Source organism: Mustela nigripes, chromosome 17, assembly GCF_022355385.1.
Source record: "Mustela nigripes isolate SB6536 chromosome 17, MUSNIG.SB6536, whole genome shotgun sequence".
In the NCBI taxonomy this organism is placed as follows: Eukaryota; Metazoa; Chordata; class Mammalia; order Carnivora; family Mustelidae; genus Mustela; species Mustela nigripes.
Window position 1 is genome coordinate 9106760 of NC_081573.1, and position 24388 is coordinate 9131147.

General features: G+C 44.4%; 1 protein-coding gene across 1 annotated transcript; it reads right to left on the reverse strand.

Annotated features, from left to right (window-relative positions):
* Nucleotides 1–1998: 1998 nt before the first annotated feature.
* LOC132005888 (zinc finger protein 233-like) lies at nucleotides 1999–17328 on the reverse strand. Its single transcript, XM_059383400.1, is given in 5 exon segments — nucleotides 1999–2079; nucleotides 2081–2394; nucleotides 2397–3713; nucleotides 7906–8032; nucleotides 17111–17328. Coding segments are annotated over 5 exon segments (1854 nt in total). The 5' UTR covers nucleotides 17126–17328.
* Nucleotides 17329–24388: the final 7060 nt, after the last annotated feature.

Consider the following 24388-nt stretch of genomic DNA (forward strand, 5'->3'; position numbering starts at 1 on the left):
ATAAAAATGGCAAACTGTAACTCACAGGAACCCTATAAATATCCGCATTTAGATATGGTGTATTTAAGAAAATGCCAAGCCGTCGGGGGACTAACAGGGACAAGAGGCTCAGAGAACAGCTGCTTTAGAAGTACGCAGAAAGCGCGGTGGCTGTGTGCTGGAAGTTCAGGGAGCGCCAGCTCTTTAAATAAATCTCCTAAGAGCAGGCTGGAAAAGACAAATGTGAGAACCAATTCAGCCTGAAAGGCAGAGGTAAGGGAATCACAGAAGAACTGCTCCAGAGCCGTTTCCAACTGGGCCTGTGTCCTGGCCTACACGTATTCTTTTTAATCCCGAGCACCCACAAATTCTCCCTTGTCTCCGCGCGTCCGAGCTGGGCTTTCTAATTTCTTACAACTGAAAACATCCTGCTACAAAGAGCCAGGAGGTCCAGCAGAGTCTGGTAATGACAAAGTACCGTGATTTGTTTTGTTTGTTTGTTTGTTTGTTTAAGATTTTAGTTATTGATTTGTTAGAGACAGAGAGCGCACCAGCAGGGGGAGCGCAGGCAGAGGGACAAGCGGACTCCCCGCTGAGCAGGGAGCCCGATGAGGGACTTGATCCCAGGACCCTGGGATCATGCATGACCTGAGCCAGGCAGCCCAACAGAGCAGTGTTAGGGGCGCTGGGTCTCTGACGGTAACATGGAACGCAAGTAACCAGCGTCCCGGAAGGTAAGGTCTGGGGGGACAAAAGTGTGGGAAACTTCTCTCTCTCTTACACTGAAGTAAACTGTTCATTCAACCCGGCGAACTTGAAAGCTACTGAGGCAGCTGGGAAGCACGGGGTGGTATTCAAATGCTCTGTGCCTTAGTAGCTTAGTTCAATGTCCAAAATGCATGCTAAGACATGCTCCCCCCTTTTCCCACACTCCTCTCTCATCATCTTTTATGAAATTAAAAACAAGTTCCTCTTTTCCTTTTCATCCTGTCTGTTCCTGTTACAAAAGACCCAGAGGAGACAGTGAGGTGTGGGCTCTGCACGACCGATGATGCACAGAGAGGTCTTAAATGGTCAGATGCAAACGTAAGCTTATCGTGGCTGGAAAAGTGACCATCTGCGGAGGACAGCAGCCAACTGCAAAAAAACCCTCTTACACTCAAATTGCAGGTTGCATGATTTTATGTATTTTTATGAAGTGGTCACTTCCTTCAATTGTTTTAAAAGCTTCTGAGAAGAATCCTTTTCCCGGGGTGCCTGAGTGGTTCAGTCTGTTAAGCATCTGCCTTCAGGTCAGGTCATGATCCCAGCGTCCTGGGATGGAGGCCCATGTTGGGCTCCGTGTTAAGCAGGGAGTCTGCTTCTCCCTCTGCCCCCCCTCCGCTGCCCTGTTCTCTCAAAAAGTTCATCATCATCATCATCATCATCATCATCATCATCATTTTCCAGGTACAGCTGATAATGACTGACTGAGGCTGAGCTCCTTACAACTTTCAAGTATTTGTCTTATTTATAATAGTTTTCCTCTCCACCAAGTTAGACATTTCCAGGGCACCTACTGTTTGTTAAGCACTGGTCTGAGGTCACGGTCACTGAGCAGTAAACAAAGTTCCTGTCCCCCATGGAGCTTCTCTTCTACTGGCACGGACTCGGCCATGCCTCTCCCTACACTTCTGCTAATGTCCTGACCTCGCTTACCCTTCTTAAGGCCTGTCTCCTGTGTGGATTAGGTTGGCTGTGAAGGTTCTGACTGAAACTGACTGTGCCATTCTCACAGGGTTTCTACGTCGGGAGGACTGTGAAATTTGGGCTCTGCTGGAAACACTGTCTACGATGACACAACAAACAGGATGATAAAAAAAATCCAGCTCTCTCCTGAATTTTAAAACACAGTATTTTTTTTTAAACACAGTATTTCATAAATAATCTCTGCTGTGTGGATTTTCTGATGAAAATGAGAAGTTTACATTCTGAAGAACATTTTTATCACACTCATCACCTGTATTGGATTTATCACCACTATGGACTCTGATGAACCTGAAGATATGAACTTTTACTAAAGCCCTTACCACAGTCAAAACATTTGTAGGGTTTATCTCCGCTGTATGTATGTATGGACTCTCCGCTGGGCTTGAAGATGTGAGGTCTGATTGAAGCTCTTCCCACACATGTAACATTTACAGGGTTTCTCTCCCGTGTGGATCCTCTGATGAACGTGAAGATACGAGTTCCAGATGAAGCCTTGCCCGCATTCTTGCCCGCATTCTTCACATTTGTAGTGTTTCTCCCCCGTATGGACTCTCTGATGGGCTTGAAGATGGGAGCTCCAACTGAAACCCTTCCCACACACATCACATTTGTAGGGTTTCTCTCCAGTGTCGACTCTCTGATGGTCTTGAAGATGGGAACTCTGACAAAGCCCTTACCACATGTCTCACATGTGTATGGCTTCTCTCCTGTGTGGACTCTCTGATGGACCTGAAGATGGGAAATCTGAGTGAAGTACTTACCACATGTGTCACACTTGTATGGTTTTTCTCCTGTGTGGACTCGCTGATGGGCCCGAAGGTGGGAATTTCGGCTGAAGTTCTTATCACACACGTCACATTTATATGGCTTCTCTCCGGTGTGGATTCTGTGATGGGCTTGAAGATTTGAGGCCTTACTGAAGTCCTTCCCACATACCTCACATTTATATGGTTTCTTTCCCAAGTGAACTCTCTGGAGAGGACCAGGATTCTGATTAACTAGCCTGTCACATGCCTCCCATTTGTAGGTTCTGTCCCTAGGCTGGGCTCTCTGATAGGCCTGAAGTTGTGATGTCTGAATGAAGCCTTTATCACATATCTCACAGTCAGAGGATTTCTCTCCAGTGTCATCTACACAGCAAACGCTGAGATGTAGACTCTGACTAGAGCCCTTCCCACACATGTCACACCTATACGGAGCCCCTCCTGGGTGGAGGGGCTCACGGGTAGGAAGACAAGAGTTCTGATTGAAGCTCTTAGCACATACTGGATGTTTGCAGGGCTTTTCTCCTGTGTTGACTCCCCGATGATTTTGCAGGTCTGAGCTCTGACTGAAGCCCCCGTCGCACTCATCATTCCTACCACATTTCTCCCCTGAGTGAATGCTCTGGCAAATGCAAAACACTGAGCTGTCACTGATGTCCTGCCCACACTTACTATGTATATCATGCTTCCCTCCTGAGTGGGTCATGCTATGTTGATGTGATTCCCTCGTGAAGTCTTTTCCACAATCACTGTGGCCACAAGCCTTCCTGATTTTGTGTTCTTCCTGATCATGATGATGATGGGAGGTCCTTGTCGTAACATAACAGTCACACTTACATGGTTTATTTTTTATGTCGACCTGCCGACACCTACTCTGGTAATTGTGTGACTCTCTCAGACAGATTTTCTTCCAGAAATCACCAGTGGTCTTAATTGGAAACTCTCAACTTCTGATATTATTGGAACTCTCCCTTTGAAGCTTTATTACACAGTTTTCATCTTCAGAAAATGGAGGAGATTCTCCTGCCCACATCTGACATGAGGAACCACTTTGTTTTGGCAACTTGGACTTCTTGCTTTGCAGATTTATTGTTGAGTCTTGATTTCTGGCTAATTTACTTGTAAATTGTTCCCACAGCTGCCAGCATGTAACATCTTCATGTAAAAGGTAGCTTAGTCCTACTTTTTGAAAAGTCTCTATCTCATTTCGATTCTTGAGCCCTGGAAGGATAAAGAGGATTCAGAGGTGAAAATGTGGACAAGTGAAATATTTCATTGGTCAGTCACACCAAGAGAACTTATTCAACCCATAAAGACTTCAGCTTGACTTTCTCACTGGCTTTTTTATGCCTACGGAAACAAAGAGGTAATGATTAGGCTCCTGCCCGCTAAGGGCCAAGAAGACTTATTTCCAATGATACCAAAACTAATGTCTGGGATCAAAATTAGAAATACAAAGCTTCAGAGCAACAAAAGATGTCCCAGAAAGATTATATAGAGGAGAAACTTTACTTCCTTGTCCATAAAAATAATCACTTAAATAATTCTTGCCTTTTCTGCAGCAGGTTTGTAAGGGCTACAGAATTGTACATATTTACAAGCCTTAAAATCACGGTTATATGGGGCACCTGGGTGGCTCAGTGGGTTAAAGACTCTGCCTTTGGCTCAGATCATGATCTCAGGGTCCTGGGATCGAGCCCCGCATCGGGCTCTCCACTCAGCGAGGAGCCTGCTTCCTCCTCTCTCTCTGCCTGCCTCTGCCTACTTGTGATCTCTGTCTGTCAAATAAATAATAAATAAAACGTAAAAAAAAAAAATCCCGGCTATACTATACTACCTGCATATTTGTATAAGACAAGCCAAAAATGACGACAGAAGGCTGAATCTGTCTGTTTACAGGTGGGATTGTCGGGTGATGGCAAGAGTTCCCACAGAAAAAAAAGAGAGGACATCTTTGAAAAGTGATTGCATGTATTTGCAAATAAAATGTATTATTTGAAAAAAAAAATGTATTTGCAAAAGGAAATACTTCCTCTGTTCCAATGAATCCATGCAATGGTATGTTTATATCCTTAACTTAGCCAGTAAACACACACTAAACAAGCTAGATTTGAGAGAATTCCCCTTTATTCCCATGAAGTCCTAATATATGATATTCAACTGATAAACATTGTAACTAGAAAAAAAAAAAACACCTAGAAAATGTAATCCCACACATCCCATAGGAGTAAAATCCTATGGCCATCGTGGTCACTTAATTGGGCTGGATTTTCTGATAAGCCTGGAAGGTTAATGTCATTTTTCAGGTTTTGTGGGCTCATATGTACACAAAAGGTGCTGTGGTAGTCAGCACGCAAGACGGTGACCCGGTGGTCCCTGCCTCCGGGTACCCAGACCCCTACAAAGGTCCCCTCCCACAGTGTACCAGGATCAGTCTATGAAACCAACAGAACATGGCAGAAGTGATGCTATGTCATTTCCAAGGTTAGGTCAGGGAAGACATGGTGGCTTCTGCCTTCCACTCTCCACAGCTCTTGGGGAAACCAGGTGCTATGTTTTAAGGACACTCAGGCAACCATAGGGAGAGACCCACTTGGCAAGGAACTGAGATGCCAAACAGCCAGCAAGGAACTGAGATATTTTGCCAACAACAATGTGAATGAGCCCATCTTGGAAGTAGACCCTTCGGCCCCATCAGGCCCTCAGCTGCAGCCCGGGGGCTCCTTGTCAGTGACTTTATGAAGCCCGGAGCCTGAACCACCCAGAAACTTGCCCCAAGATTCCTGGGTTCACATTAACTGTAAATAAATATTTGTGGTTGTAAGCCAATAAGTTCAAGAGTAATTTGGTATATAGCAGTAGGTAGTTAATACAAGTGCCACAGAACTTCTAATCAGGTCGACATTAACAATGTTCTGAAATAGTCCTTCAGTCACGCTAGCTTATTCTGCTCATGCGAACTGTCTTCGGGAGGAGCGTGAACAGTGGGACCCTCCTCTGTGAGCTTCTGTTTGTGAAGATTATTAAGGGAGAAGAAACCCTTCAGTCTGAGCTTCTGTGCAGTAAAAACAGACCTCAAGAAGATTCTTCACAGATGGGGCAGGGCACCTAGATGGATAGACAAAACACAAAATCCTGGAGTGTCCTGATGTTTGCTTAAAGAGCTTTTAATAAGGGACAGGGGAGGGGTGCCTGAGCGGCTCAGTGGGTTAAGCCTCTGCCTTCGGCTCAGGTCATGATCTCAGGGTCCTGGGATCGAGACCTGCATCGGGCTCTCTGCTCAGTGGGGAGCCTGCTTCCTCCTCTCTCTCTGTCTGCCTCTCTGCCTACTTGTGATCTCCGTCTGTCAAGTACATTAAAAAAACACTAAAAAAAAAAAGAAAAATAATAAGGGACACGGGAACAGAATATGTTGTGAGATTGTTCTGCATTCAGAGGAATACGGCTTACAGAGGACTGTCCAGTTGTCAGAGCTGTGCACTGAAGATGTGCAAATTTAAATTGTACCTCAGTAAAAAGAACTGTAAGGCAAATAAGTCATTTTATGCCCTGAAAATTCATGGGGCTGTGCGATTATAATTGGTGCAGTTTTCTGTACCTGAGATATATTTCAGTAAAAAGGCCAAAATTTAAAAAATAAAAGTATAGATTTGTACATGGAGGCAAAGCAGCTGGGAAACTACCTAATCAGTAGCAAACAGACAGGGCCCCTCGGGGGCTCAGTCAGTGAAGCGTCTGCCTTCGGCTCAGGTCATGATCCCGGAGTCCTGGGATTGAGCCTCCCATCCGGCTCTCTGCTCAGCGGGAGCCTGCTTCTCCCTCTGCCTCAGCCTCTCTCTTTCTGTCTCTCATGAACAAATAAAAAAAATAAAATAAAATAAAAAAGCAGCAGCAAACAGACCATGGTAATCACTGGGATCCCACCCCCCAAGGTTAGGTTTATAGGTAAGAACAAGGCAGCAAGTTGGACGGAGCGAGCACCCAACATGCCTGACCACATTCGGCCTCACGCAGCAGAAGGATACATGGAAAGAAACAACTGAAGACCAGGGAGACCTTCCCCTCACTACTCACGACACCAGATTCGCAGAGGGATTTTTCTGGTTTTTTGTTTGTTTGATTTGGTTTGGGCTTTGCTGCTCATATCCAGCAGGAATGACTACTGCTGTCCTCTTGGGCCGGGTGTACCTGAGGGATACACAGATTAAAGACAAATGGAGGGAGGAGGGAGCGGAGAGAAGGGGAAGGAAGGGAGGAGAGAGGCGAGGCCAGAGCTGGAGGGTGGAACTGTGCGGGGAGGGGGCAGCGCTCACCCAGGGTGAAGCAGGGAGCCCAGGTCAGGACAAGCCCGCAGAAGGCCACCTCGCTACTGGCCAAACGGCCACCGTGAGGACAGCGGGTTGTACGAAGACAGGAGTCAGAGAAGACTAAACACGTGGAGCGACACGGCTGACTGCCCGGTCCTCGCGCGCATGCAGAACAGAGCGCCCCCTGGACGAGCTGCTGCAATGAGGCAGGGTGACGGATGCGGGGCGGGGGCGGGGGCGGGCCATCGGGGAGGTGGTGAGGACCCCGAGCTGCCCGCCTCTTACCTGAACGCCCACCCCCCGGGGGTTTCTGCCTCCATCATCCAAAATTTCTCTTCTCTCCCCAACGGTAATGTCGTATCTAATCTGAAGGGTTCACAGCCTAGGAAAAAGAAATGGCGCGTGTGGGCGCCTGGGTGGCTCAGTGGGTTAAAGCCGCTGCCTTCGGCTCAGGTCATGATCTCAGGGTCCTGGGATCGAGTCCCGCATCGGGCTCTCTGCTCAGCAGGGAGCCTGCTTCCCTCTCTCTCTCTCTGCCTGCCTCTCTGTCTACTTGTGATCTCTGTCTGTCAAATAAACAAATAAAATCTTTAAAAAAAAAATGGCACGTGTACAGTGTGCATAAATTGAAGGCAAAAATGCTAATTCCAGAATTACAATCTTTATGCTCTTTACGTAGTATTTTCCCAAATTCTGACCGTGACTTGCTGTAACAAACACCTTTTATGTTGTGATCCAGGATACAAGCACACAGATGTGCTGACCTCACTCCAACCACAACCTACTCCTGCCACATTTCCTTTCCTGCTTTTGCTCACAATTTCTGTTGCACAGTATGTAGCTCCTGACAAGGAGCTATGCCATTTCTGACCTGTCTCATTCAACACAATAATGACGTAAGTCACCACCTGATTCTAAACCTCACAAGATGTCACAACTGTAATCTGATAAAAAACAGACAAGGTACAGAGAAGGTGTCCCACCAGAGTGAGGAACCTGCGACCCCCAAGTTTGGGGAAGCACTGTAAGAGTCCCCAAGTCGTAAGCATTTGAAACCAAGACATTCCAGGGGCTGACATGGAGTCAGAGAGAGCCCTTGTGCTCACCCACGGAGAGCAGGTTCCTGAAGTTTTCCAGCATCACATCCTGGTACAGCTTCCTCTCGACAGGATCCAGCAAGCCAAGCTCCTCTCTGGTAAAGACCACCGCCACGTCCTTGAATGTCACCGCCTCCTACAACACCAAGCACATGCAACTTCATCTCATAACCAATGGCCAGTGGGGACAAGGCACACTAAGAAGGTGGGAGGATGGGTGAGACGCTGTTCTGGATTCTGAGGGCCTTGGCGCTACCTAAGTGGCTTCCTCTTCTCCACCCCACATGTCATTTCCATGACTTTGCCACAGTCACATCAAACATATGACTAAAAAATTAAAAACTAATTTAAAATTTAAAATAATTAAAAATTTCAAATTAAAGTTAACATTTTAAAGTTTAATTGCAATTTGAACAGAAAGGAGGGGTGGGGGAGGATGGATAACCAGGTGCCCTGGGCATTACGGAGGGCGTGCGCTTCGATGAGCGCCGGCTGTTCTACGTGACTAATGAATCACTGAACACTACGGCAAAAACTAATGATGTACTATATATTGGGCTGAACATGATTTTTTAAAAAAGAACACAACCAATTACAAATAATCCCTGTATATTTAACGCAGGAACATTTGCGAGTATTCCTACAGTCAGTGCCCTAGAACAGTAACTCTGGAATCATGGGGTATATACAGTTTATAATTTGATAGGTCCTACCAAACCGTCCCAGAGATGTTAAGTCAATTTAGTCCCAGCAGTCCCAACAAATAATTTTTTTTTTAAAGATTTTATTTATTTATTTGTCAGAGCGAGAGCGAGCACAGGCAGACAAAGTGGAAGGCAGAGTCAGAGGGAGAAGCAGGTTCCCTGCGGAGCAAGGAGCCCGATGCGGGACTCGATCCCAGGACGCTGGGATCATGACCTGAGCCGAAGGCAGCTGCTTAACCAACTGAGCCACCCAGGCGTCCCTCAACAAATAATTTTTGTCTTTCCTTTCTGATTCACACAATCACTACGTCAGGGGACAATCACTTCATTACACTCTGACAAACCAACAGGTCACCCTTCTTGGGGAGCGAGACAATGGACCCTCTGCAGTCTGAAGGCCACGCCACCTACCCATGACAGCATTCAAAGTGTCCCAGTGTTCAGTGTTTCTTGCTATACCGTGTAAGTCCCCAAGCCCTGGCCCTCACAAGCTGTAAGATCTTCAGACAAATCCTTAATCTATTTCCTCATCTGTGTGAGGTGTCCATGCTGGAAGATGGCGAGTTATGTAACTGGATATATATATAATGTTTTCATAACTGTGCTGCCCAATTCAGTAGCCATGTGACTCACATGTGACTAGGTAAATTTAAATTTTAAATTACATAAAATTAGAACTTCACTCCCTCAGTTCCACTAGCCACGTTTTAAGTGGTCAAGAGCCACATGTGGCTAATGACCACCGTATCGGACAGCACAATCTAGATGATTTCCATCGTCGCAGATGTCCACCAGACAGATGTATAGAACACATACATCTGCCACAGAGTAGGTCCTCAAAGGACGCTCATTTTTATTAATGTAATTATAATTGATATGGTAAGTGTATGAGTACAGTTCCACATTGATTTAGTCACCCCTGCTTTCTTTTGATTAATGTTTGCATGGTGTATCTTTTTCCACCCTTTTACTTTTCAACCTGCTGATACCATTATATTTGAAGTGAGTTTTTTTCAACTTGAACATCTGATTAGTTTTATAAAGAGTTTCATGAATAAGGTAGCATCCCATAGAAGGGATAATAGAAGGGATCCCCCTGTGGTGAGTTTCTTTTGGACTGCATAGTTTGGTCATATTTTTTATTTTTTTATTTTACTTTTTTAAAAGATTTTACTTTTATTTATTTGTCAGAGAGAGAGAAAGAACACAAGCAGGCAAAGAGACAGGCAGAGGGAGAAGCAGGCTCCCCACCAAGCAAGGAACCCAATGTGGGACTCGACCCCAGGATCATGACCTGAGCTGAAGGCAGAGGCTTAACTGACTGAGCCACCCAGGTGCTCTGGGTAATATTTGTTTTTAATTTTTATTTATTTCCAGTATAAATGGCAACAATACATTAGTTTCCTTCATTTGATAATGTCTTGATTCTCCCTTCTTTCTCAAAGGCTATCCTTACTGGACACAGAATTCTGAGTTGACAGATTTTCTCATTCAGCACCTTAAAAATAATGTGTCAGGGTGCTTGGGTGGCTCAGTGGTTTAAAGCCTCTACCTTCGGCTCAGGTCATGATCACAGGGTCCTGGGATCGAGTCCTGCATCGGGCTCTCTGCCCAGCAGGGAGCCTGCTCTCCCCTCTGCCTACTTGTGATCTCTGTCTGTCAAATAAAAAAAAAAAATAAAAAAAATAGTGACATTTTCTTGGGGCCACCATGGTTTCTGATGAGAAATCCACAGTCTTTGAATGTTTTTTCCCTTATAGCTAAGGTGTCGTATCTCTTTCCCTTAAAATTTTTTTTCTTTGTTGCTAGTTTTCAGAAGTTTAACTAGAATATGTCTTGGTGTACTTCCTTTTTTCTTTTTAGCTATTATTATTGCATTTACTGTTGCTACTACTGGTAGTAAAGACAACAGAGTACTGAAAAGGGGGGAAGACCCCAGAATAGTTTGTGTGTTTATCTTCCTCATTATCAAACCTTAAAGAAACATCTAGTTTAAATAAGAAGTCTGTAATTGCTTATTTTTTAATTTAATTTTTTCATGTTCCAAGATTCATTGTTTATGCACCACACCCAGTGCTCCATGCAATACGTGCCCTCCTTAATATGATAGCTGCTCTAAAATCTTTATCCAATGGATGAATCTAGAAGACATTATGCTAAGTGAGTAAGAAGCCAGTCATAAAAAGGATTGTGTATATGATTCTATCTATACGAGGTATCTAGAATAGTCAAATACATAGAGACGTGAAGACATCTTCAAACTGGTGGTTTCCAGAGGCTGGGGTGGGGAGGTAGTGATAGGAATTACTGTTTAATGGGTACAGAGTTTCAGTTTGTAGATGAGAAAGTTCTGGAGATGTGTGGCGGTAATGCTTGCATGACACTGTGAATGTACTTAATGTCATTGAGCAGTACACTTAAAACCACTTAAAATAATATATGTTATGTATATTTTACCACAATAAGGAAGTCTTTGTCAGATAACGGACATTTTATATCACTTATTACTGAGAACTACAATCAGCGAGCATCATCTTACTGTGTCTGTTGATCATCCTTCAAACCAGCTGAGATTTCACGGTTCTTGTAAACCAAGTGATTTTCCACTGGAACTTGAACCTTTTGAGTTATTATGTAATCGGACTCGTGATTTCATTAAAATCTTCTGTTTGACTAGGCCTCCTCTGACACATCTTTCAAAGGGAAAGGGAGATAGAGCTTTGTTACTGCCAGCTCGGGGACGTAAGCCCAGATTCTCCACTTGGCCTCTGTTGACATCTGGTGGAGTGAGAAGGTTCTGGACTCAGACTTCTGGCCCTTTACTAGGTCTATGGAGAGAATATTACATCCTGGCTAAAAGGGACGCAGGTGGGTTGCTACTGTTCCCCATTGGCTTCTTCTTCTTCTTTTTTTAGTTTTTAATTAATTTTATTTATAAAATTATATAACTACACTTTTAAAAAAAATTCTTTTTTTAGTGTTCCAAAATTCATTGTTTAAGCACCACACCCAGGGCTTCCCATTGGCTTCTACTGACATGAGGGATGGTGGGGGTTTGCCTCAACTCCACTGGGTAGTAGTCAAAGCCCTGAACTTCCACTAGGCTTGCCCTGACACCACCCATGCTGGGAAAAGGAGAGGCAGCTCATTGCCGCTAGGTGAGTGTGGAAGTCCAGGCTCCCACATTGTCTCCGCTGACGCCGGTGGCAGGTGGATGCTCATTCATTACTCCCTGACAGGTGGGTTGGGGTGGATCATTACAGCCTGGAAAGGCAGGAAGTCTAGGCTCCTTGTTATAGCCTGGTAGGGGTGGGTGTGGGGCTCCAGGTTTGTGTGTGTGTGTGTGTGTGTGTGTGTGTGTGTGTGTGGTTGAAAAAGAGCAGTTACTATCTAAAAGTTTTCTATCTTGCTAAGCTGCCGTTTCCTTACCCTCTGGCCAGAGAAGGCTTTCTTGGGCTTTTTGGTCTGAACTCATTGGTATTTCCATGTTGCCATCTTCTCCAGCAAGAAGTCTGGGGTACATGAGGCAAAAAGAAAGGCCAAGTATCTCACTACCACGTCACTCCTCAAGTTAGCTCCCTAGCCAGTCGGCCTTCTCTCCACCTTTCGTGTTTGCTTTACATGTAACATCCAGGATTTTTAGCTGTACTTAGTGGGAAGAATAACATGTCCTCCATCTTCCCAGAAGGGGCAGTTTCCAGAATTGTTTTTTAAGAACTGAGCTTTTATGCAGGGAAACTATTGCAGCAGTGTTCTCTAAAACATTTTTTAAAAATCTTAAATTCCTGGGGTGCCTAACTGGCTCAGTCAGGTAAGTATCGGACTCTTGATTTCAGCTTAGGTCATGACCTTAGGGAGACTAAGTCCTGCCTCCGGCTTCCCGCTCAGCAGGGAATCTGCTTGAGAATCTCTCCCTCACCCCCTCCCTGTCCCAGTCTTGCTCTCTCAAATAAAGAAATCTTTTTAAAAAATCTTAAACTTAAATATCTAGGATTAGGGAATATTTTAAATTTAAGGTTTTATTTATATACCAAACAGAGAAAACACACTCGTGCACACATGCACAGAGGGAGAGGGAGAAGCAGACTCCTGCTGAGGGGAAGCCCAATTCGGGGCTCAATGCCAGGACCCTGGGATCAAATGCCCAACCAACTAAGCCACCCAGGTGCCATGGGAATTTTGGGGGGGTTTAAGGAACATCAGTTCATTGAAATATCATGCAGTTGTCAAAAATGCAGGTGAGAAAAACCTCTGTTTCTGGCTATAACAGAATAACTGGTACTAAACAGGTCCTCTGGGGCGACTGGGAGGCTTAGTCGGTTGAGCTTCTGCCTTTGGCTCAGGTCATGATCTCAGGGTCCTGGGATCAAGCCCCACCTCAGGTTCCCTGCTCAGCAGGGAACTCCTGCTTCTTCCTCTGCCTCTGACTGCCACTACCCGCTTCTTGTGTGCTTTCTCTCTCTCTCTCTCAAGTGAATAAATAAAATCTTTTTTTTTTAAAAGTCCTCCAAAAAAAATTAAAAAATTTTAAAAGTCCTCCTATTATAAATAGTAAATAGAAAAAGAGTATGAAAACAAACTGCTTTCAGACACTGAAAGCACAATACTTCAATCTCTGAAATGAAGGGAAAAAAATGAGGCGAGCCCTCTGATTACCCTAGATGATTGCCCATCGATGACTTCTGAACTGCAAGCACAGGAAGGGAGAACCCAATCAGAGCCTTGCTGAATTGAAGAGACAGAAAAATCAGAATGGGGAGACCGAAGAGGTAGAAAATGCAGAGCAAAGTTCCAGAAAGGAGGGGATTATGCACAAGAAAAGCACTGGATCTCTGCACAGGAATCCTTTTGAGTCTATTGCTAAAAACCAGACTGTGCACATTAGGACTCCACAGGCCAGGCAAAAAGTACCTGGGGAGCAACAGGCTGAATGGTTCCCAGAGCTGAGTAGGACTTAGAAATGTTTGAATTCCAAACAGCCAAATGGAAAGCCCTCACTCACCATTAGGGACATTTGACAGCAACTGAAGGGCCGCCCTACAGTAGAAGGGTAAACTCTCTCTAGAACAGAGTTTCTCAACAGTTGACATTTTGTACCAGGCAGTTCTGTGTTTCTGGGAGCTATCCTGTGCACTGTAGGGCATTTAAGAGCATCCCTGGCTTCTGCCCAGTAGCTGTCCGTGGTACTGACCCTCTAGTCCCGACAGTCCAAAATGTCCAGACATGCCAGATGTTCCGTGGTGCGGCAAAATCATTCCTGAGAGCCACTGCTCTGGAATAAAGGTTACTCTAGACCCACCCAACCAAGCTTAAAAAAAAAAGGGTTTCAAAGACTTTAACTGAACCAAAGAAACAATGACTTCAGATTATTTAAAAAAATGCACTTACAAAGTTGACGCTCATTCATAACAAAAACTCTGAGTAAAGTAGGACTAGAGGGAACTTCCTCACCCCCAATGATGGACATCTACAAAAGCCCACCAGACAGTGGAAGACTGAATGCTTTCTCCCTAAGATTCAGAACAAGGAGGGGTGCCTGGGTGGCTCAGTTGGTTAAGCAACTGCCTTCCGTTCAGGTCATGATCCCAGGGTCTTGGGATCAAGCCCCATGTCAGAAGCCTGCTCCTCCCTCTTCCTCTGCCTGATACTCCACCTGCTCGTGCTTTCTCTCTGTGTGTCAAATAGATAATAAAATAAAATAAAAAACAAGGAAAGGAGGGTGCCTGGTTGATTAGTCGGTTAGGCATCTGCCTTTAGCTCAGGTCATGATCCCAGGGTCCCGGATAGAGCCCTGGGTCGGGCTCCCTGCTCAGTGGGGTGACTGCTCCTCTCTCTCTCTCTGCGCCCCCCTCCTCATGCTCACTCTCTTGCTTGCTCTCTCTCTAATAAATACAATCTTTTTTTAAAAAAAGATTTTATTTATTTATTTGAGAGAGAGACAGTGAGAGAGAGCATGAGAGGGGAGAAGGTCAGAGGGAGAAGCAGACTCCCCGTGGAGCTGGGAGCCTGATGTGGAACTCAATCCTGGGACTCTAGAATCATGACCTGAGCAGAAGGCAGCTGCTTAAGCAACTGAAAACCCAACCCAGGTGCCCAATAAATACAATCTCTAAAAAAAACAGAAAAGAACAAGGAAAGGATATATATGGCAAAACTGTTCTAGAAGTTTTAGCCAGTGCAATAAGAGAAGAAAAGGAAGTCTATACAATGGAGACAGGAATGGAAAAAATACAACTCTTTATTTACTGATGACTGTACAGAAAATCCTGACAGCTTAGAAAAATGTTTCTAGATTTAATATGCAAATTTAGCAAAGTCAAGATACAAAAGTCAATTGTATTTCTATATTCTAGCAACAAACAAGTAGAAATTGAATTTCAAAAACAACAGCATTCGGAATAGTATCCCCAAAACATAAATTACTTAGGGATAAATTAAACAGGATACATGTAAGAAACCCACATGTTGAAAGCTATAAAACATGACTGAGGGAAAGAACTAAGACCCCCCAAAATGAAAGAAGATATAAATGAAGGACCTAAATTCCCATGGGTCTGAAGGACAAGTATTTAGAATATTAAAAGAACTATTAAAATTCACTACAAAGATAAACAACTTAGTTTAAAAGTAAGCAAAAGAACTGAACAAACCTTTCAAAAAGAAGATATGCAGATGACCAAAAAGCAGAAAAAAGACATTTAACATCTCAGGCATCAGGAAAATATATGCAAATGAAAGCCGCAATGATGTATCACAACACAACTGTCATAGGATAACTAAAATTTAAGACTGAAAATATCAAATGTTAGAAAAAAATGTGGAGCCAACTGGAACACGAACACATTGCTGGAAGGAATAGAAAACAGGCAACCACAACAGAAAATGATTTGACAATTTCTTAAGAAGTTAAGCATATGACCCAGAGATTAGATTCTCCTCCTAGTATCAGTGAGACAGAGAAAGGCTATGTTCATCCAAACATCTAGTACACAAATACAGAAGGAACAATCCGATGTCCCAAAACAAGACGCCACCTAAACGTCCATCAGCGGGTGAATGGATAACCAAATCCGGTAAACTCACACAGTGAAATACTATGCAGCAATAAAAGGACTGTTGATTTGTGTCCAAAAACATGATGAGGAACAAATGGAGCCAGACACAAAATGAGGACAAACTGTACACCTTCATTTACGCGGCGTGGGGGGAACGTCATCAAGAAGACAGGACTGCCAAGTGACCTGTGAGCTGGACCCTGGCACTCGGGGACTCCTCACCTCCTCCCTGTCCTTGGGATGTGGGTTCTGCTTATCTTTCCTGCTCTCAGAGGCTGCTCCAAGGATATAGCCTTGAGACAATGATGTGGTGTTGAAAACAGTATACACGACTGAGGACAGTCAGGGCCTCTTTACAAACTTGCAAGACTTGGAGGGCAGCCGAGGGGATCCATTCATCCTGTTGCGGCCCAAGACAGGCCTCACAGGTAAGTTCCCTTTGCTTAGTGAAATTGCCACCTACCAACCTGGAGTGGCCGGCCCTTTCTTCCATCTCTCCCCGCCTCCCACATATGGGGGCCCATTTCAGATTATACCTGGGAAGTTCCCGAGAGGACCAACATATGAAACTCAAGAAACTTAAGATGAATCTGATCTGTCATGACATAAAGTAGATCAGCTGTTGCCTACAGCCAGGTGTGTGGCACTGGGATTAACTGGGAAGGGACATGAGGGAACCTGAGCTTTTAGAGGTGACAGAAATGGTTTACATCTAGATTGTGGTGGTGTTCATGTAGGTGTGTGTATTTGTCAAAACTGATCAAATGTTTTATGATATGTAAATCATAGGCAAGCTGTAACTCAAAAAATGATTTTTAAAAAAGATTCTGTTTTTATTTATTCGAAACAGAGAGAGCACGCACACACTTGCACACAGGTAGGGGGAGGGGCAGGTAGAGGGAGAGGGAGAAGCAGGCTTCCCACTGAGCTAGGAGCCCGAATGGGGACTCGATCCCAGCATCCTGAGCCCAGCGTGACCTGAGCTGAAGGAAGATGCTTAACCGACTGAGCCATGTGGGTGCTCCTAGGAGCCCTTTTAAGATGAGCACACAAAAGAACGCTGAATCACAAAAAACTGAAGTGATATCCAAGTGAAGAGACAGAACTGGAAACCATACATATAATGCAAGTACAATTATGTAAATAGAGCCCGGGGAAAACAGCCGACATACGCAGTGTAGTAATGTGGGCTTTTTCTTTTTTTTCCATTTTCTGAGATCTATAAATTTCTGAGCTGTTATTTGTGAAATGGAGACGATGCTAAAATAAAACCAAAGCTAAAACCAACACAGAAGCTAAGGACAGAAACAAAAAAAGAACCAATCAAAAATTAAGTAACTGGCACACAGCAAACACCGTTTTCCTCTTTGATCCTTCCCACAGGAGAGAAAAGAGATGCATCTCATCTTGGAGGAAAAGGTGTGTAATTTCGATTAAAATCAAAACTCAACTCACCTGAAACTTGGTCATTTTCTCATGCTGCTTCAGGGAGAGGGCAGAGTCCTGGGGAGGCTGAACTGGCAGAGAGAGGCCATGAGACGTAGGCTCTGCCCAGATGGCTGCTCTGTGTGAACTTTAAACAAACCTGTGCTTCAAATCTGTCAGCTGCAAAAGCAAGAGTGCTTCTTCTGTCACAGGATTGCTGGGAGAGTCAGCTTGTGGATAGAGGGGGAAACTCATAGCTGACTCCCCCGTGGCTGCAAAAAAAAAAAAAAAAAAGCAGGTGATGTAATGCACCATAAATTTGTCCTTGCTAATGTCTTCTGCTGTCATTTCCAGTAAATGAGTCTTTTTTTTTTTCCCAAAGATTTTATTTATTTATTTGACAGACAGAGATCATAAGTAGGCAGAGAGAGAGGAGGAAGCAGGCTCCCCGCTGAGCAGAGAGCCCAATGCAGGGCTCCATCCCAGGACCTTGAGATCATGACCTGAGCTGAAAGCAGAGGCTTTAACCTACTGAGCCACCCAGGCGCCCCAGACAGTAAACGAGTTTTTATAAGACATCCAGATTTCAGAGCCTGTACTGTTCATTCTTCCTTTCTATGTATCCACCTATCTATTATTTAAGTAAACTCTGCCCCCATCATGGGGCTCAAACTCAGGACCCTGAAATCAAGAGTCCCACGATGCCCTGACTGAGCCAGCCAGGCACCCCTTACAATTCTTAGTCCTAAGGAATTCACCTTACCTCTGAAAAGCCCATAATTCTAATTGGGTATATTACTCAATAATCTGTTGTCTTGAAATGATGTTTAATTGACATCAGTATCTGGTTTTGTAAAAGCTGTGAACATGTGAGTTTTCCTCACGCTGCTGCAAGAGGCCCAGTGGTGACTGCCCCTCTCCTATGCTCATGGTGGTCAAGGGAAACTAACTAAAATGATGGCTTCTAGATGTTCTCATTCGAAACAAAAACCTGACAGTCTCTCACTTAAATGAATAATACTTCCAGATCCCAATTTAACGACGTCGCTCTGGGGAATATGTGAGCAAGTCTAGCAAAGCTGCCCAAGCAAATCCAGAGACAGAAAGTGAATTAGTGGTTGCCAGGGCTCGTAGAGCAGGGGTGAGGGATGAAGCTAAGGAGTGTGGGGTTTCTTTTTGGGGTGATGAAAACGTCCTGGAACTAGATTAGTGGTAGTGGTTATACAACCTTGTGAATACACTAAAACCAGGGAATTGTATACTCTAAAGGGTAAGTGGTATGATATGTGAATTATACCTAAAATTAAAAAAAATATTTACTAGCTATGGGATAAGATTAAAAAAGAAGTTAATAAATTTTTAAACTGGAGTATGTAGCCATATTGAATTCATATTAATAATTCAAAATACAACCTTGGCTCTGTGCCTGGCACATTGTATAAACTCTAAATGATGAGATGAGGGTTACTGCTCCCATTTAATGGATAAGGAAGCTGAGGATTCACAAGATTAAGTTACTATGAAGGTCACAGAGCTTGGTGAGAGATGACAATGGGCCTGAGTCCAACTCTGACTCCAGAGCTCGTGTTTTTATCTGGTCTCCGGGTTCCTAACCACAAACATGAAGAGGACGTAGAAAGGATGAGAGAGAGGGGAGCCCGAGGGCACAGATCTGCTGGAAGTGATCTGCTGGGAGATACTGGAGCCAGTCCATCAGGATTCTACCATGGACTCTTCTGACTTCCTAGCTCTTCGTGCCCTATTTCCACATCTGTAAGATAGGATCATAACAGTATCCAGCACCTAGTGTTGTAGGAGGTTTCTGTGAACACAATACACACAAATATGCGTCCAATAGGCAACAGCCACTCATGTTCATGGCTCCTCCTACTTCAGACAGAAGTATTCTAATAAAGAGAGCAACGTATCCACTTCTCTCAAAGCCTGGAAGAAATCTCAGTTCGTGACACCAATTCCCTCATCCCGGGCCCTCTTTCTGCTTTCCCTTCTGCTCTGCTCAGTTACAGTTTTGCAAGGAGACCTGACATTTCACAGAGTTTAGTGGGCTAAAGGGCATGAGGTCTGGGGTCCCTGGCTCAGCTCTCCACTTCTGGACTCCAAGAAGCCTTCCATCACCTGAGGGCCACCAGGGTGATAATTAGTGGTTAATCATCTGTTTTGCCTATGATACACCTTTTTCTCCCCAGCACCTAGGATATACTGAGGACTCAAAACACAGGAATCAAAAGATGACTGAGAAGACACTCCACGGGGCAACGTTTGGACTCCCTAATCTCCTTCCCTCAGAACTGTAAGATTCTGAGGGTGTTCTTTTTTTTTTTTTTTTTTAAAGATTTTATTTATTTATTTGACAGAGAGAAATTACAAGTACACTGAGAGGCAGGCAGAGAGAGAGAGAGAAGGAAGCAGGCTCCCTGCTGAGCAGAGAGCCCGATGCGGGACTCGATCCCAGGACCCTGAGATCATGACCTGAGCCGAAGGCAGCGGCTTAACCCACTGAGCCACCCAGGCGCCCTCTGAGGGTGTTCTTAATTGGGGGAAAGAGAGATGAACTCTATCTTCCAATGGCTCCATTTCTTCCTCTGGGTTTCCCTTTTTTTATTTGCTTGGTTCAAGCAACATCACAGTCATCCTTAAAAGTCAAATAATCATAAAAGGGTCAGTCATGGGCTCTGGATAAAGCAAACCCTATTTAGGTATTTATTTAATGTTTAAAGTTAACTTATTTAATTGTTTACATAGCACCATCAGTTCCTTACTCAAATGTTATTCCACGGACATCTTTATGTAACTGAAGCCCCCCTCCCGACCACTTCCCTTCTCCTTCCAGTCACGCCCCTTTGATACTCGGCATCAGCACTCTCTAACATATTAATGTGTCTTTTAGTTATTTATCTTGCTTATATCTATCCACCTTTTTAGAAGGTAAGCTGGTAGCTGAGAGCCTCATTACTACTCACCAAGCACGTTCATGCATACATTCAACGAGTACACACTGAGCATCTGCTATGTGCCAGGCACAATTCCATATAGTAAAGATACAGCAGTGAACAAAGTCCCTGCGCTCATGAAGCTGATACCATAGTTGAAAAGGTAGATAATTTACCAGCCAACAGATAAGCATAGGAGGCATCAGCTGGTAATGGATATTGTTAAAAACATGGCGGGGAGGTGCCATGTTAAGACCTGAGGGTTTTAGGGGCGCCTGGGTGGCTCAGTGGGTTAAGCCACTGCCTTCGGCTCAGGTCATGATCTCAGGGTCCTGGGATCGAGTCTCGCATCGGGCTCTCTGCTCAGCAGGGAGCCTGCTTCCCTTTCTCTCTCTCTGTCTGCCTCTCTACTTGTGATCTCTCTCTGTCAAATAAATAAATAAAATATTAAAAAAAAAAAAGACCTGAGGGTTTTAGTTCAGTGCCGTATTACTGGCTGAGTGATCTTCTGGAGACCACTTGTCTTCTTGTATCTCATCTGTAACGTGGGGATCATAACAGCATTCTTTTGAGGAATAAATAAGTTAATACAAAAAAAAAAAACCACTGGAAACTGCCTCATAAAAAGCTCCCAATAAATACTAGTTATTGTTTTCACCAACTCCGTTATGACACAGTGATAAACACAGAAATGATGCATTAGTCCTGCTCTGTTCCTAAGTAAGTTTGTTTTAGGATATGAAAGTATTATCAGTAAATGGCTGTCAACTTCTGAATGCTGAAAGGGCTGGGGCTTCTGTATATGGCCACAGAGTGAGATAAAGGACAAAAAAATCTCTATATGCATCCTTGTTACTATTTGGGGACTTAATCTGTTTTCAGGAAACCAAGAGCAAATTAAATTCCGAAGGCACAAACTAAATTTGTCACATTGTTTTCTTTCATGGCAACTCTTTTTTAAAAGATTTTATTTTAGAGAGAGGCAGAGAGAAAGAAAACACACATGAGGGGGATGGGAGACAGAGAAAGAGGGACAATCCCAAGCAGACCCACACCAAGCTCAGAGCCTGACGCAGGGCTCAATCTCACGACCCTGAGATCACGATCTGGGCTGAAATCAAGAACTGGATGCTTAACTGATGGAGCCACCGAGGCACCCCTCTTTAACTGCAACTCTTATGGGGCCCCTGGCTTTCTCAATAACCACGATTTTCCTAATCACCACGTAAAAACTTCGGAATCGTTTATGTCCTCTCTCCCTTGACCTCCATATATTTATGATAATCTAGTATATATCCTCTTGCCTCAATGTCTGGATTTTTTTTTGCATTAAAATATTCAAGCAAAAAAAAAATGGGAGGGAGGATTATATAGCAAGATGCACAAAACTTAGAACAGCTGAAGGATGACCAAGGTTGATGGATGTGAGACTTCATTATAGTACACTGTCTGTGTCAGACAAAGGGGTAGGATCCAAGATCTGTAAAGAACTTCTCAAATTCAACACCCAAAAAAACAAATAATCAAGTCAAAAAATGCACAGAAGACAGGAACAGGCACTTCTCCAAGGAAGACAAACAGATGGCTAACACACGAAAAAAGTTCATCATCATTAGCCATCAGGGAGATTCAAATCAAAACCACACTGAGTTTGAGTTGTTCTTTATAGATCTTGGATACTAGCCCTTTGTCTGTAGTGTCATTTGCAAATATCTTCTTCCATTCTGTGGGTTAGCTCTTTGTTCTGTTGACTCTTTCCTTTGCTGTGCAGAAGTTTTTGAGCTTGATGAAGTCCCAAAAGTTCATTTTCACTTCTGTTTCCTTTGCCTTTGAAGACCTGTCTTTTTTTTTTTTTTTAAGATCTTTTATTTATTTATTTGACGGGGGAAGATCACAAGTAGGCAGAGAGAGAGAGAGAGAGAGAGAGAGAAGCAGGCTCACCGCTGAGTAAAGAGCCTGATGCGGGGCTTGATCCCAGGACCCCGAGATCATGACCTGAGCTGAAGGCAGCAGCACAACCCACTGAACCACCCAGGCGCCCCTGGAGACATGTCTTGAAAGAAGTTGCTGTGGCCGATGTTGAAGAAGTTATTGCCTATGTTCTCCTCTAGGATTCTGATGGATCCTTGCCTCACACTGAGGTCTTTTATCCATTTCATTATCTTTGTATATGGTGTAAGAGAACAGTCGAGTTTCATTCTTCTACACATAGCTGTCCAATTTTCCCAGCAGCATTTATTGAAGAGACTGAGTTGGGGGAGATTGGAACGGGTGACGAATCATGAGAGACTCTGGACTCTGACAAACAAACTGATTTTGGAGGGGAGGGAGGAGGGAGGTTGGGTGAGTCTGTGGTGAGTATTATGGAGAGCACGTATTGCATGAAGCACTGGGTATGGTGCATAAACAATGAATTCTGGAACACTAAAAAGAAATTAAAAAAAAACACACACATTGAGATACCACTTTATACCAGTTAAAATGGCAAAAATCAACAAGGCAAGAAACAACAAATGTTGGAGACCCTGTGGAGAAAGGGGAATCCTCTTACACTGTTGGTGGGAATGCAAGTTGGTGTGGCCACTGTGGAAAACAGGTTCCTCACAAAATTAAAAATAAAGCTACCCTATGACCCAGCAATTACACTACTGGGTATTTTCCCCAAAGATACAGATGTAGTGAAAAGAAAAGCCATATGCACCCCAATGCTCATAGCAGCAATGGCCACAATAGCCATTTGGAAGGAGCCGAGATACACTTCAGCAGACAAATGGATAAAGAAGAGCACCTGAGTGGCTCAGGCGGTTAAGCATCTGCCTTCCCCTCAGGTCATCTCTGGTTCCTGGGATCCAGCCCCTGATGGGGCTCCCTGCTCAGCTCCGAGTCTTCGCCCTCTCCGCCTGCCCTCCCCACCCCTCGAGCTTCCTCTCTCTCACACATAAATAAATAATTTTTTTTTTTTTTAAAAAGGCACAGCATGTTAAATTTCCTCAGGGTGGGACACTGTTACCAGTAGGCAGGGGAACACTCCCTCCTCTCGGCACACTCTGGGAACTCTGGGGCGGAGAAGGGAAAGGAGATACAACAATTTTCCCCCCTGTGGTCCAGAACAAATCACGGTAGACCATCGCAGGCGCCAACTGGGGTGAGACCAATCTTTCTTTTAAAAAAGGAAGGGTGCGGTCGCGGGGAGTCCTGAGGAATCCTAAAGAGCCCTGCTTCCCGCAGGGCTCACTGTTTTCAGGGGCTGGCTCCTCGCCCAGAAAACGCAGATGGGTGACAACCGGCCACCGTTCTCGCGCCGGGACCGCTTCCAAGCATCTTCCATCTATTTAACTCTCGGAACCCTCGCTACACACCCCCGATGGAGGAACGATCCTTAATCCCACTCAACGAAGGAGAAACGGAGAAAGTAAACAAGTCTACGAACGTGTCGCTAGAAGGCTGCAGAGCACGCAGAGGTGGGGAAGGCCAAGGAAACGGCGGTCGCGACGCCCGCCCCCCGCGGCCTCTAATCCCTGAGAGCGAAAGGCGGCGCCTGCGGGTCCCACGCCCGGGCGAGCTGGCCGGAGTCGCAGGGGCTCAGCGCTAACTCACGTCCCAGGTTTCCAAGGACCCCGGCTCCGCACTCTCACAGCGCAAATGCGTGGACCCGTCGCAGCTCGGGGACCACCCTTCCCAGAAGCCCCAGCGGAACGAGGTTCAGTGTGTTCTCTGGTGAGATTACCATTTGTTTTGTTTCTTTTCCTTCTTTCCTTCTTTAAGAAAAAAATTTTTATAGGGCGCCTGGGTGGTACAGTGGATTAAGCATCTGACTCGGTTTTTTTCCCAGGCCGTGACCTCAGGGTCTGGAGATCAAGCCCAGCTCAGGTTCTACACTCAGTGCAGAGTCCACTTGGGACTATCTCTCCCTCTCCCTTTGCAACTCCTCTCCCCACCTGTGTGCACTCTCTCTCTCTAAAATAAATAAACAAAATTTTTTTAAAGGGCCAGAAAATAAATATTTTAGGGTTTGCAGTCCATATACATTATCTGTAGCATATTCTTTGCTTTCTCCTTTCAATTTTTTTTTCCTAAAATTCTTTACAAGTGTGCAATTCCAGCTCTCATACAAAAATAAGATAAAGGCTGTACTTGGCCAACAACTGTTCCCTGGCTTAGAATTTTATAACAACACATACAGTAATAATTTTATCTATTGAAGATAAGAGTTAATACTGTATAGCTCTTACTATATGCCAAGCATCAAGTTTCCACCCTCACAACAGAAGAGATATTATCCACACTGAACACACAAGCAAATTGAAGAATAGAGAGATTACGCATCTTTTTTGCAGTTACTCAACTGGCAAATGGC